General features: G+C 43.6%; 1 protein-coding gene across 3 annotated transcripts in view; it reads right to left on the bottom strand.

Annotated features, from left to right (window-relative positions):
- Positions 1–13037, bottom strand: part of dnah9 (dynein, axonemal, heavy chain 9) — a 173357-nt gene that overhangs the window by 101545 nt on the left and 58775 nt on the right. For all 3 annotated transcript variants that reach the window (XM_030754457.1, XM_030754458.1, XM_030754456.1), the window contains 3 exons: positions 10251–10408; positions 7136–7274; positions 1987–2274 (listed from right to left, as the gene is read on the bottom strand). In XM_030754457.1, the coding sequence (XP_030610317.1) occupies positions 1987–2274; positions 7136–7274; positions 10251–10408 (585 nt within the window). The remainder of the gene's footprint in view (positions 1–1986; positions 2275–7135; positions 7275–10250; positions 10409–13037) is intronic.

The following is a 13037-nucleotide window of genomic DNA, read 5'->3' on the forward strand; positions in this document are numbered from 1 at the left end:
TGGTTTTGTGATATCCAGCTGACAGACCGACATAAAGAAGAATTTTCAGATGCAACAAGAACAAAGATTTCTCTAACAGATGGTTTGGGCCCGCGGAGCTCTGATCTCAGCACCATGGAGTCAGTGTGGGATTATTATGAAAATACAGAAGACGCTGAGATTAAATCCACCAAAGAACTGTGGGAAGTTCTTCAAGATGATTTAGAGCAACAGCCTATAAGGAGAAGTGGTGCTGTTCTAAATGTAAATATTGGGTCATGGTCATGGCTATGCCCAGTCTTCTTCTTCACTGCCTCCCTGTTTTTCCTCTCTCCTCACGTCGATTTTAAAACAGGACCAGTAGCCCGGTTTTCCATATAGCTGTGGCTGAGGCATCGAGGCACCAGTGACGATGGACACCTTGTGCACATCTCTGCAATGCCAGCCTCTTTTGACAAATCATCAGGATTTGACACCCTGGGATGGAAATGTGTTTCCCCCTCGTGTCACCAAAACTGCTCTGACTCGTCAGGTCTGGGAGAAGGGTCCACTGGGACTGCCCCGCAGATGTACAAACATACCCGAGTGGATCCAAGGTTTCCCAACAGAACATTTCAGTGAGATGATGAATGTTACTCACTTCCATCATCTGTCAGTGGTTTTAATGTTGTGGCTGAGCTGAGAGAGGAGAGGTTGAGTAAATTAATTAATTGCTGCATAAGTTATAAATTCTACTGTTTGATTATTTTTCTAATTAAGTTTTTGGGAGGGGTATTTTCTAACTCAGTTACAAAATCCTAAATATTTGATTCTTTTCAGTTTGCTGCAGTTAAATACAGTCTGTTGAAAATGTCGTTAATTAACTGAAATGCCAAACTAAAAATAAAATGTATAAATAGTTTGCTTTGCTTTCACCATAGTTACTGAGGCATTTCTTCACTTTAGAACTTCAAAATTCAGACTCCTTCATTTGTGGGTTAACATATTCAGTGCCGGTGTGGGTGGACGCCACAGAGAGATTTAAAAAAGAAGGACAGAGACAAAAAAGGCAGAGAGACATTTTGTCCCCACTTCCACTCAAACATACACCCAATCAATGCCATCGACCAGGCTTCTCGGGGGTCCTTCTCCCCATTCATTCAGCTGGAGCCCGGGCGGCTTTCCACTCTCAAAGACCCTGCCTGATCAGAGCTTTGATGTGGGGGGGCTAATGCTAGCACAGGCTAACACTAAAGGTATGTGCTAGGCTTGCCTCCTCCCAACCCCCCCCTCCCTCCTCATGGTCTGGAATGAAAAGGTTGGCCACACAGACAAAGAAGTAAAAGTTCAGGCTCTGGGTGTGGATGGTTGTTATTGACCGCTCGGCAGTTCTCTCGCTCTGTTTCCTCTTTGTTTATTTCTCTGGCTGTCTCTCACAATGTCAGGGTTAAGTGGCATGGTGCAGCGCCGGCTACCATTGATGGAGTGTTATTATGTGGCTCCGTGTCTATTTGACCTGAGGCAGATTGCACTTATTTCCCCTGGTCCTGTGTACATCTGTTTCTGACATACAATGCCTTCTATTGTGGGTCTGTATGTGTGTATCTGTATGTAATATAATGACTAGAATTAGGTCATCAGCTTGGGCACCTGAACTCTCATCACAGCCAACCACTGGTTTTCAGCAATATTTGCCCAATTCATCCAGATGCTGGTGACTTGTTTGACACTAATGTGTATTTCCCAGTGGAACATTATGACATGAGGTAAACAGCTTTTGGAAAGAACCAAGATAAATCTAAATGAAAGTGCTACAACTGTAATATCTTTCTAAATTGTTAAAGATGAAACCCGTATTTGGGGACTTGGCCCATGTTTTTCAGACAACTTGTGATTATGTTTGCCTTTATCCACAGCTCTGCAACTGACTTACACTCATGCGGGTCCTTTATTTATTCAGCTATAATGAAAATACAATTGGATAAACTGCTGCAGACAGCCCCGAAGACTGCCAGAGAGTAACCGCACCTTCAGTACAAAACTGTCTTCAGCCTGTAGCTTTAAGTCCAGGATGGACTCCCTCACACACTGCTCAAAGTCCAGGTCTCTCTTCCTGGGGACGTCCAAGGCAGGAAACAAGTCTCCTATTAGCCCCATGAACACAGGCATGTCGTCGGTCACGATCTTTGGGATGTTGAAGTCTCTGAGGGCTCGCATTAGCACCTGGTCTTCAGCTCTGCCGGGGTCTCCTCTCTTCAGAGAGCCGGCCACCACCAGCACTGACTTGATGGCTCGGAGACCCCAGTCATAGTGGTCCTACAGTGATGGTCAGAGAAGCATCAGTGAGCAGAGGAAAACACATGGCACTCTCATTAAAGACGATTTTATCTACAGTCATAATTAAGCAATTCATCTTCAGAGACATAAAGAGCCTAAATCTGCAACTCCACAGAAAACTCTATACTACCTCAGTTTCCATTTAAAACATATATAAAGCCGCCACCTGTACTGTACGAATATATCTGAAATGTAGCCATTTATTGTATGGCTCATTCATTATTTGCATAACAGCATCAGTATAATATTACAGTTTGTGCCTTCCATCTAGAGTCTCTCCAGATAACATGGGAGAATAAGGCAACACACACACACACACACACACTTAAATATATAAAGAAACCACCAGGTTCACTTAACATCAATATGTACTTTGGTTAATTGTTGACCCTGCTTGTTTTCAGAGATGGAGCCATAGATTTTTTTGTCACTGCTTTGCTAAACATGTAGTTATCACATCTGCTGCTGCTTCATATTTTGTTGATCAGCTCTCGTTTAGTCTTATCATGTCAGCTAAGCCTGTAGCGCCCAGCAATCAGCCATTTGTGATCTGGCTGTAAATTGAAGGTAATCAGCAAAAGCAAATCCTTCTTCATCTACCAACCCCGATCAAATGTCCTGTGTAATGTGACAAAGCCCCATATCTCCATTTTCCAAATGCCTGCTGCTATTTCTTTATTCTAATCATGTATATTTGTGTACGTGTGTCCATCTGGGCACCGTATAAAACACCCAAGCAGTTACTCTGGATCAATACACAACTTCTTTGTGATCCCTACACTGATAACTTAAATTAGAATACAGGTACAATGTGCTGTGGGATTGTCTATATTTTACATTTGTCTATCAGCAATACAGTAAGACAATATGAAAACAAAAACAAAAACTGCCACACCAGTGTCAACTCTACAAATCTGGTTGGCATGTGGATGCCTGTGGAAATAATGAAGCTGCCATCTGCAGCATGGATGGATTTGGTAAAGAGTGACATCTCCTTCCACCATCACCAGTAATCAGAGGAATGGAGGAATGTGTGCCATGTCAATAGAATATGAAAATATTATATTCACATCTTGTTTTCTCCAGGACAACACCTCAATGTGGACGCATATCAATCACGCAATCAATCAATCAATCAATCAATCAATTTAGGATTGAATATTTACATCCTAAATGCCCCCCCCCCCCCCCCCCCCCCCCGTACATTAACAATAACCATTAACACCATAATCCAGCCATGAGATTTTTCATAATAATTTTGATTCAGTTTCAGTGAAGTTTAAATAAAAATTGCAACCAAAGAATCAACATAGATTCTCTTAAAATATTTGGACACTAATCAATAATGGCTAATTGAACAATAACAGTATGCACAGTAACAGCGCATCATTCCTGATTTATTTTTTGAATATTTGTCACACTTACATGATTTAGATCACCGAAACAATTTTAATATTAGACAAAAATAACCTGAGTAAATTTGAAATTCGGTTTTTAAATTACGAGTTCATTTATTAAAGGGGGAAAAGTTATCCAGTCCTACCTGGCCCTATGTGAGAAAAGTGATTACCCCCTAAACCTAATAGTTGGCTGTCACAGCCTTGACAGCAGGAACTGCAATCAAGCACTTTTGATAACCAACAATTAGTCTTTCAAATTGCTGTGGAGGAATTTTGGCCCTCTCGTCTTTGCAGAATTGTTTTAATTTGGCTGCGTTTCGAGCATTAACAGCTTGTTTTAAATCATGCTAAAGCATCTCAGATGGATTGAAGTCTGAACTTTGACTAGTCCACTCCAAAACCACCTTCATTTTGTTTCTGGTTTCTTTGAGCCATTCAGAGGTGGACTCGCTGCCGTGTTTCCGATCACTGTCTTGATGCACAAACCAAGTGTGCTTGAGCTTCAGGCCACAAACGGATGGCTGAACATCGTCCTGCAGGATTCTTTTGGTTCTGAGAGCAGAATTCATGGTTCCATCAATCACAGCAAGTCGTCAAGCAGCGAAACAGCCCCGGACCGTCACACTACCACCACCATGTTTGACTGTTGGCAACATGTAATTTTTATGAAATGCTGTGCCAGATGTAACAGTTAATGAACCTTCCAACAAGTTCAACTTTTGTCTCATCAGTCCACAGAATATTTTGAACCTAGGGTGTCCTGGTGCTACGTGCACTTATGGGCATCCTTATGTTCAAACGCGGTGTTCAGAATGGACAAACAAACTGTGGTTTGCACAGAAGTCCAATAACAGAACACCACTTGAGCTCAGACCAGGCAGGCCCTTCCTCACAACCACAGCATTCCAGGTCTCATTATCATTGCCCACGTGAGCGATGAAGTCTCCCAGGAGGACAATGGAGTCCCCAGATGGAGCACCATTGGAAACCCCACTGAGCGACTCCAAGAAGGCTGGGTACTCTGAACTTTCATTCAGCGCGTAAGAACAAATGAAAGTCAGGACCTGTTCCCTGGCCTCTAGGCTCAGGGAAATAACCCTCTCGCCCACCAGTAAAAACTCCAATGTCCAGGTAGCAGGCCGAGGGGACCCATGTCCTCTCCGGGGTCCAGAGCCCAAGCCGTGCATTCCGGTGAACCTGACGATATCTAGCTCATTAGCTCAGGCTCCTTCCCCACCAGAAAGGTAACATTCTATGTTGTGCCTTGATAGCCGGGGATCAGTCCGATAGGGCCTCCGCTCTTTGCCGCCACCCGACCCTTACAGCTCCTCCTGTGGGTGGTAGGCCTGCAGGAGGGGCCGTGTTCTTCGTTTCATTAAATGTTTTACATTGTAAAGTGTACCTTTCTCTGAACCTTCCCTACTGAACAATGTGTGAGAGAGATATCACTATCTTTGACTCTGTTTGACTTGGAGCGGCTGTGGCTCGGTGTGTGTGCATGTTAGATAAATGCTTAGGTACAGATTAAAGCACTTTATGAATGTGTGTGTGTGTGTGTGACTGAGTGAACGAGTGTAGTAGAAAGCACTCTGAGCACTCACATTGATTAGAAAGATGCAAAAGGGGGTTTACAAGTACCGGTGCCTTTACTTTAGTTTGTTCTTGACTTTTCTTCTCTTTTTTTTTTTCAGTGCACGTTTTGTTTCCAAAGCTACAAAGTTAACTGTTGTACATGCATGAGGATAACCATGATTCAATGCTCTCCTGCTTGTATGACCCATGTTATCTCCTTACACTGGACGTGAGAGATCTTTCTCTCCTCTTACAGTAAATGAGTAACAAAAGCAGCAGCTCAGGTGCACCGTTTACTCGGGGCTATAGGGTTTAATAAGTTTTCTAATTTGCTCTGCCTCATCTCCTCTGTCCTCCATCCTCCTCTCTGTGACCCGGAAATTAATCTCAGTACACCACGCTGAAGGATGTCTCAATAACTAGACTGCATCTGGAAAACAGGAGAGGAGAGGCTTGCCGGAGGTCTTATAATCAAGGATGCACAGATGTATCCTTTGCTGCAGCAGTTTTACTTTACTAAAAGAAGTGTTTCACAAAACTGAAATATACAACGATGATAGGAGAACTCTTAAAACAATTAATCCTTTGTATTGAGAAATTGCTTCAGATTTTTGCGATCTACAGCTTGATCAAACGTGCTAGCCTTCACCGTTCACTCCAAACATGTAAAAAGGTTATGAGCACAGTTATACCCGAGATCATAAATACAGCTGTAGTCGGCCTATAACAATGCAAATTATGATACAGCTGTTCCACACATCATATTTAATTCACATTGCTTTACAAGAGGGAAAATTATCTCAAAGTGTTAACTCGGCGCTGCCTCGACGCCTCTCTCCTCGTGTCTCTCCCCCCCGCTTCCTCTGCTCGCATCTCTGGTGGGAGAGACTAAGACACCAGGAGAGATGTCAGGGAGACACTCACATACACAGAGGGCTAATTGTAAAACTAGACAGGTGGGAACAAATAAAGGCGGTAACATAAAAGAAAATAACCAAGAGACAAAAAACTAACTGAAACATAAAGAACAACTAACACTGAGCATAAAGACAAGGAGAGGGGAACAAAGACGTCAGGAGGAGAAAGTAGGAGCACGAAGGAACCCAATAACACCATGAAAATAGGATCATTTAAAGCCACGTCCCTGGCCAGTCACAGGCCCATGAAGCAGAACTTCTCTCATATTAAAGCCACAATTATGAGGCTCTTGTTTAAGTGGAGAAAGTTGTTTTCTGAATCTGCACTTTTCATTGATTTGCAGTTTCAGCCCTTATGAATATAGCTTAGAGAAGCAGTCTGTTCATTATCATTTCATCCCATTGCCACTAAGTTGCTAATGCTGGAAATCTTGCAATGAAACTCAGGCGAAAGAAAGCTAGAAAGGTAATATTAAGGTAATTTATTTAAACATTTCTGATGAACTGGAGCTTCATAAAACAGCCATAAAAAGAAATTAGTGTGCTATGACGCTTAAATGGGCCTGTGGTCATGGGAAATTCATCCAGAATCGAGGGCTCATAAAATCACTTACCTAAGCTGAGGAGCTCCTCTGTAACTATTAGTCAGCACCATGAGTGGTTTTATTGCTTTTTTAAAGAACTGAAATAATGGCATAACATGTGAAACAGGAGCAGGGTAAAAGAGACTAAAGAAAAATGTTGATGGAATAACATCCAAACTGCCTGCAGCTTCTTATTCATATGCATGTGATACTTCACTCAAATGGTTGGTCACAAGGTTAGCTCTTATGTGGAGCCTCTGAGTCATTCCTTTATCAAAAGCCTCAATTATATAAAGAACTTTGTGTCAGTTGTTCACTTTGCAGGTGGAAATGTGTCTGGGTTTTACTAACCACATCAGCTGTGTACCTGTTTGGACAGCAGCTCTTTGCACAGCGTATAGAGGGTGATAAACTTCCTAGCGAGGGCACGGGCATTAATGAAGCCTTCAGCCACCAGCATGATTTCACAGATGAGCTCAAAGTCCGGCACCACCATGGCACAAGGTCTGCAGACAAAGGTAGAGAAGGCAGTTCATGAAGTTCATGTTTCTCCCCATGGCTACCATAAACATAAATGTTGTACACTGTGAAAAACTATTTGCCCCCTTCCTGATTTCTTTTCTTTTTGCATATTTGTCACACTTACATGTTTCAGATATCAAAACTAATTTTAATAGACAAAAAAACCCAAAGTAAATACAAAAGGCAGTTTGTATTTATTATGGGGGAAAAAGCCATCCCAGCCTTCCTGGCCCTGACCCAAGTTCACCTGCCACAGCCAGCCTGAATACTGCAAACCTGTCTGACAGTCAAGTGCATGAATAGCCTTTAATGTGACTGAATTAAAACAATTCTGCAGACAAGAGTGGGCCAAAATTCCTCCACAGCAATTTGAAAGACTAATCGTCAGTTATCAAAAATGCTTGATTGCAGTTCCTGCTGTCAAGACTGGGACAACCAACTATTAGGTTCAGGAGCATTTACTTTTTCACATAGGGCCAGGTAGGTTTGGATGGCTTTTCCCCCTTGTGTGACAAATCTGCAAAAAAAATAAGACATCAGGAAGGGGGCAAATATTTTTCATGGCACTATAGGTATAACGTGCACGCACAGCAAAAAGTAGCACAATTTAAGCTTCAGAACAAGTCTGAATCCATCACAAGTTTTTAAAAAAAGTCACACAGCTGTTCAACATACTTTGTTTCCCATATATTTCCTGTTGTCTTACTTATAGGTAGGTGTATATTTTCAGAGTATAACACACACAGGAATGCTTTACAGGTGGAGGACACTCACATTTTCCCTGCTCCATCTTTTCTGACTGTTTGTCACTAGTTGTGCATTTGGCTAGGGTCAGAGTCACTGCTGGTAGCATGAGGTCATACCTGGACCCTACAGAGGCTGCACAGGTAGTCCAGCTCCTCCAGGATGGCACACCAATACGTGCCATTGGCAGAAGGTTTGCTGTGTCTCCCAGCACAGTCTCAGAGCATGGAGGAGACTCCAGGAGACAGACAGTTACTGTAGGAGAGCTGGACAGGAGAAGGTCCTTAACCCATCAGCAGGACCAGGATCTGCTCCTTTGTGCAAGGAGGAACAGGATGAGCACTGCCCAGCACGTGGAGCCTGATTGGCTCTTGCGGGTCCACCACTGGCCCCCTGTGCGTTTCACAGATGAGAGCAGGTTCACCCTGAGCACATGTGACAGATGTGAAAGGGTCTGGAGAAGCCGTGGAGAACGTTATGCTGCCTGTAACATCTTTCAGCATGACCGGTTCGGTGATGCATTGATGGTCTGGGAGGCATATCCATGGAGGGACACACAGACCTCTACAGGCTAGGCTACAGCACCCTGACTGCCATCAGGTATCAGGATGAACTCCTTGGACCTGTCAAACCCTACGCTGGTGCAGTGGGTCCTGGGTTCTTCCTGGTGCACAACAATGCTTGGCCTCATGTGGAGAGTATGCAGGCAGTTCCTGGAGGAATTGATACCATTGATCGGCCCCCCACACTCTCCGACCTAAATCCAATAGAACACCTGCTGGGACATTGCGTTTCGTCCATGTAATGCCACCAGATTGCACCTCAGACTGTGCAGGAGCTCAGTGATGCCCTGGTCCAGATCTGGGAGGAGATCCCCCAGGACACCATCCACTGTCTCCTCAGTAGCATGCCCCCATGTTGTCAGGCACGCATACAAACTACAGAGTATCAACTGGAGTCGCTGCAATTAAGTTTCAGTAAAATGTTCCAGCCTGCTGCATCATTTTTTTAACTTTGATTTTCGGGGTGTCTTTGAGGTCAGCCCTCTGTAGGTTGATCATTTTCATTTCCATCAAACCGTGTGGTATCCTTTTCTTCCTAACACATTATCCACTTCATATCAGTGAAGCAGTGTGTGTGTGTGTGTGTGTGCATATGTGTGTTACAGGCCACAACGGTCACTGCTGCATCAACGCAGCTGCCATACCTCTCATTAAGAGCTGCTCCCTTGTGTGCATGCACAGAGACAGAGATCAAGACATAATTTAAAAAATAAATAAAAAATTCATCTCAATTTTCAACTAATTTTCATGCCGTTATATTTATAATGCTATATTATAAATAAAATTGTGGGTTTTCATATGAAAATATGCCTTACATTGACAGTATAAAGCTTAAAATGAATATTACAGTTGTGCACAGTGGGTCCGTGGGTCGGTGGGGGGGCAGGTAAACCAGGTTAGCTGCAGTGCAGCATTTCTGTCATGTTCAGCTGTTAAATCTGACTGTAAAAGGTATAAACCAGCAGGATTACTCATCATCTTAATGAGTTCACTCTGCTGTCCTGACTTCAAATGAGAGCCTCAGATACATCATTTAGCCTTTTAGTGCTGAGTGTAAGTGCTGCAGGGCAAATCAGATTAGTGCTAGGATACACTTAGGCTGTTAACACATATGCACATATGCAAACATGTCTTATTAACATTTTTTTACATCACTTAAGCCACAGTCAGCTTCATTTTCAGGACAGTCACTTAATATTTAGTCAGCCTAAAAGGAAGATTAGTAATGTGATGTTTCAAATTACACCTGTTGTAATGACACACAATCAGCTGAATGTGTTTTTAAAAAATGATATTCCTGTTTGTCTTGATAATCCACAGAACACACAGTTTTCAGCAGACGTACATTATGCTGAAGAAAAAGTCCCTACATGCCAATTTTGGTCATTTGAGTTAATAGACTCACCGGGAGACTGAACCACTTTAGATTTAACATGAATTTTCTGTTTTAAATGGGAAAAAGGGTAATTCCTTTCTTTTTAAGGGTGATGAGTTAAATTTTCATAATCATCCACACATTTTTCAATCTGCTTATCCTGTTAAGTGTCTCGGGGGTCTATCCAGACTTGCCTTCTTGGTGCACGGCTGATTGCGGGATTAAACACTAACAGATGGATTAAAAGCACACTATGAAGGTCTTTTGAGCCCACGTACCTGAACAGAGCTTTGAGGTTCTCGGGAAGCTCAGTCCTGCCAGCGTAGCCTGGATTCATTGTGATGAAGATGCCAACAGAGGGACACAGATTCACCTCCTCCCCCATGAAGTTAAACCTCTGCTTCTTATCGCGGATGGCATCTTGGATACTTTTGACCTGCGTGCACACAAAATAAAGAACAGAGTTAACTTCTGGGAATGGACGTCAAAGCATTTTAATATGTCACACTTACATGATTCAGATCATGAAATAAATTTTAGACAAAGATGACCTGAGCAAATACAAAATGCAGTTTTTAAAGATGGCGCCACTGTGTACGGCCTGCCGTCAGCTGTTCTGTGTATTGTTTGCTGTCGCTCTGTTCCTGGTAGTCATCTGCCCAGATGTCTCCGCTTTGATCACCTACGATCGGCAGACACTTCTAAACCTCCAGTTTGTTTTGGTACCAGCATATACTGTAAAGAAAAACTCAACGATTTTTCCTCCACACCTATCGGATGTACCTGAGAATTTGCGCCGGCTGCCCAGTGCTCCGGTCCCCAACAAACGCCAGAGGAGACGCGGAAAGCGGGGAGGTATCGCGGTGCGGGTCAAAACTTACCTGAGACTCCTAGGTTTGTCTGTTCATTACCCCCTGGATGGTGGTCTTTGCCGCCTCAAGGCTGTTGGGCTGCCTGTGGATTTCGGGCGTCGCTGGATCAGGCCGATTGTCCCACCTGTCATCCTGGAGACTCGGCGTCCCTCGTCCTGGCGCAGGATGCGGGATCGTGGAGGCGGCGTAAACCATGCTAACCTTCGCCTGTTGAAGCGGGCCCCGGCCTCAGCTAACAAGGATCTGGACATCCGAATGGCCCTACTAAATGCTAGATCGTTAGCCAACAAAACTTTCCTTCTCAATGACTTTTTCATCGCACAGCAGTTGGATTTTATGTTTGTGACTGAGACGTGGCTTCATGCTGGTGAGTCTGCACCTTTTTCCGAACTTTTACCTCCCGGCTGTTCTTTCTTCAGCTCTCCGCGGATCTCTGGAAAAGGTGGAGGACTTGCTTCAATATTTAAATGCAGTTTTCGCTGTCGTCAGGTCTCGGCAGACCTGTACGCCAGCTTTGAACTGCAGCTGTTGGAGATAAACTCTTCCCCCTCGGTGCTCTGTGCGGTGATTTACCGACCACCGAAGTGCACGAAGGACTTCATCGGTGACTTTGCTGACTTGCTGACGGGTCTCATACTAAAATATGACCGTATTTTAATTGTTGGCGACTTTAATATTCATGTGTGTTGTGAGAGTGGTCCACTGGTTAAAGAATTTGCCTCGCTTATTGACTCTTTTAACTTAACACAACTCGTGTGTGGTCCCACTCATGAAAAAGGTCACACACTGGATCTGGTGTTGTCCTATGGACTTAGAGTCTGCATCACAGGGATACGTGACTGTGGTATATCGGACCATTTTCCTGTTTTATTTACAGCAGCGCTCCCCAGCTCTGGGATAAATAGAGTATCCTCTACACGTCGTGTGCGCTTGGTTAACTCTTCATGCGCTGCTGATTTTGCAGCTGCTTTTAAAAACTCTGACTTAAGCAATTTGGATTTTTGCTTGAGCCTGAATACCGAGGACTTCACTAACTCTTTTATATCTGCTTGCACTGCTGTACTGGACTGTATTGCCCCTTTTACAACCAAACGCACCAAACCTTCCTCCCAGCCCTGGCTGGATGAGACAACCCGCGCTCTCAGACGTGAGTGCAGACGCGCTGAGAGAAGGTGGAAAAAGGATAAGCTCCATGTCTCCTTAGAGATCCTGCGTAACTGTTTATTGAAATACCAGAAAGCAGTAAAATATGCAAAGTCTGCTTATTTCTCTAACATTGTTTCAAGTAACAGTCACAGGCCTCATTTTCTTTTTAGTGTTTTTAATTCACTCGCTGATCCTCGCTGTAATGTGAACCAAGCCAAGGTCTGTCCTGCACTGTGCGAAAACTTTAAGAAATTTTTTGTGGAAAAAATTTCTGCCCTCAGGCCTTCATCACCTCAGGCTGAAACAGGCTCATCTGCACCTCCTCCCAGCAGAGCTGTCTTTGAGCAGTTTGAGCCTGTCACACTCTCCACACTAAAGGAGGTGATTCAGAATATGAGACCTGTAAACTCTCCCACAGACTGTGTTCCCTCTCGCCTTTTTAAAGAGGCTTTTGATTCAGTGGGACCAACTATCCTCGCTCTGATTAACAGTGCGCTTGCATCTGGTTGTGTTCCAGCTGCCTTTAAACATGCAGTTGTACAGCCTCTAATCAAGAAGAAGAACCTTGACCCTGATGTTCTTTCAAATTACAGACCAATTTCTAAATTACCATTTTTATCCAAGGTTCTTGAAAAAGTTGTTTTTAAGCAACTTCAAGCATTTTTAAGTGAACATGGAATGTGGGAAAAGTTTCAGTCAGGTTTTAGAATGCGTCACAGCACAGAGACGGCTCTTTTAAGAGTTTTTAACGATCTACTTTTAACTGTGGACTCTGGTAGTCCTGCAGTTTTAGTACTTCTAGATCTGTCAGCTGCCTTTGACACTGTGGACCACGGGATCCTTCTATCCCGCCTAGAACATGAAATTGGCATTAAAGGCACGGTTCTGACTTGGTTCAGATCTTATCTTACTGATAGAAGTTTCTCTGTCCATCTAGGAAACTGTTTTTCGACCACAGCAAAGCTTTCTTGTGGAGTGCCTCAGGGGTCCATTCTGGGCCCAATTCTTTTCTCATTGTATATGTTGCCTCTAGGGTCGATTTTTAGG

Source organism: Archocentrus centrarchus, chromosome 19 (assembly GCF_007364275.1).
Source record: "Archocentrus centrarchus isolate MPI-CPG fArcCen1 chromosome 19, fArcCen1, whole genome shotgun sequence".
NCBI classification, from domain to species: Eukaryota; Metazoa; Chordata; class Actinopteri; order Cichliformes; family Cichlidae; genus Archocentrus; species Archocentrus centrarchus.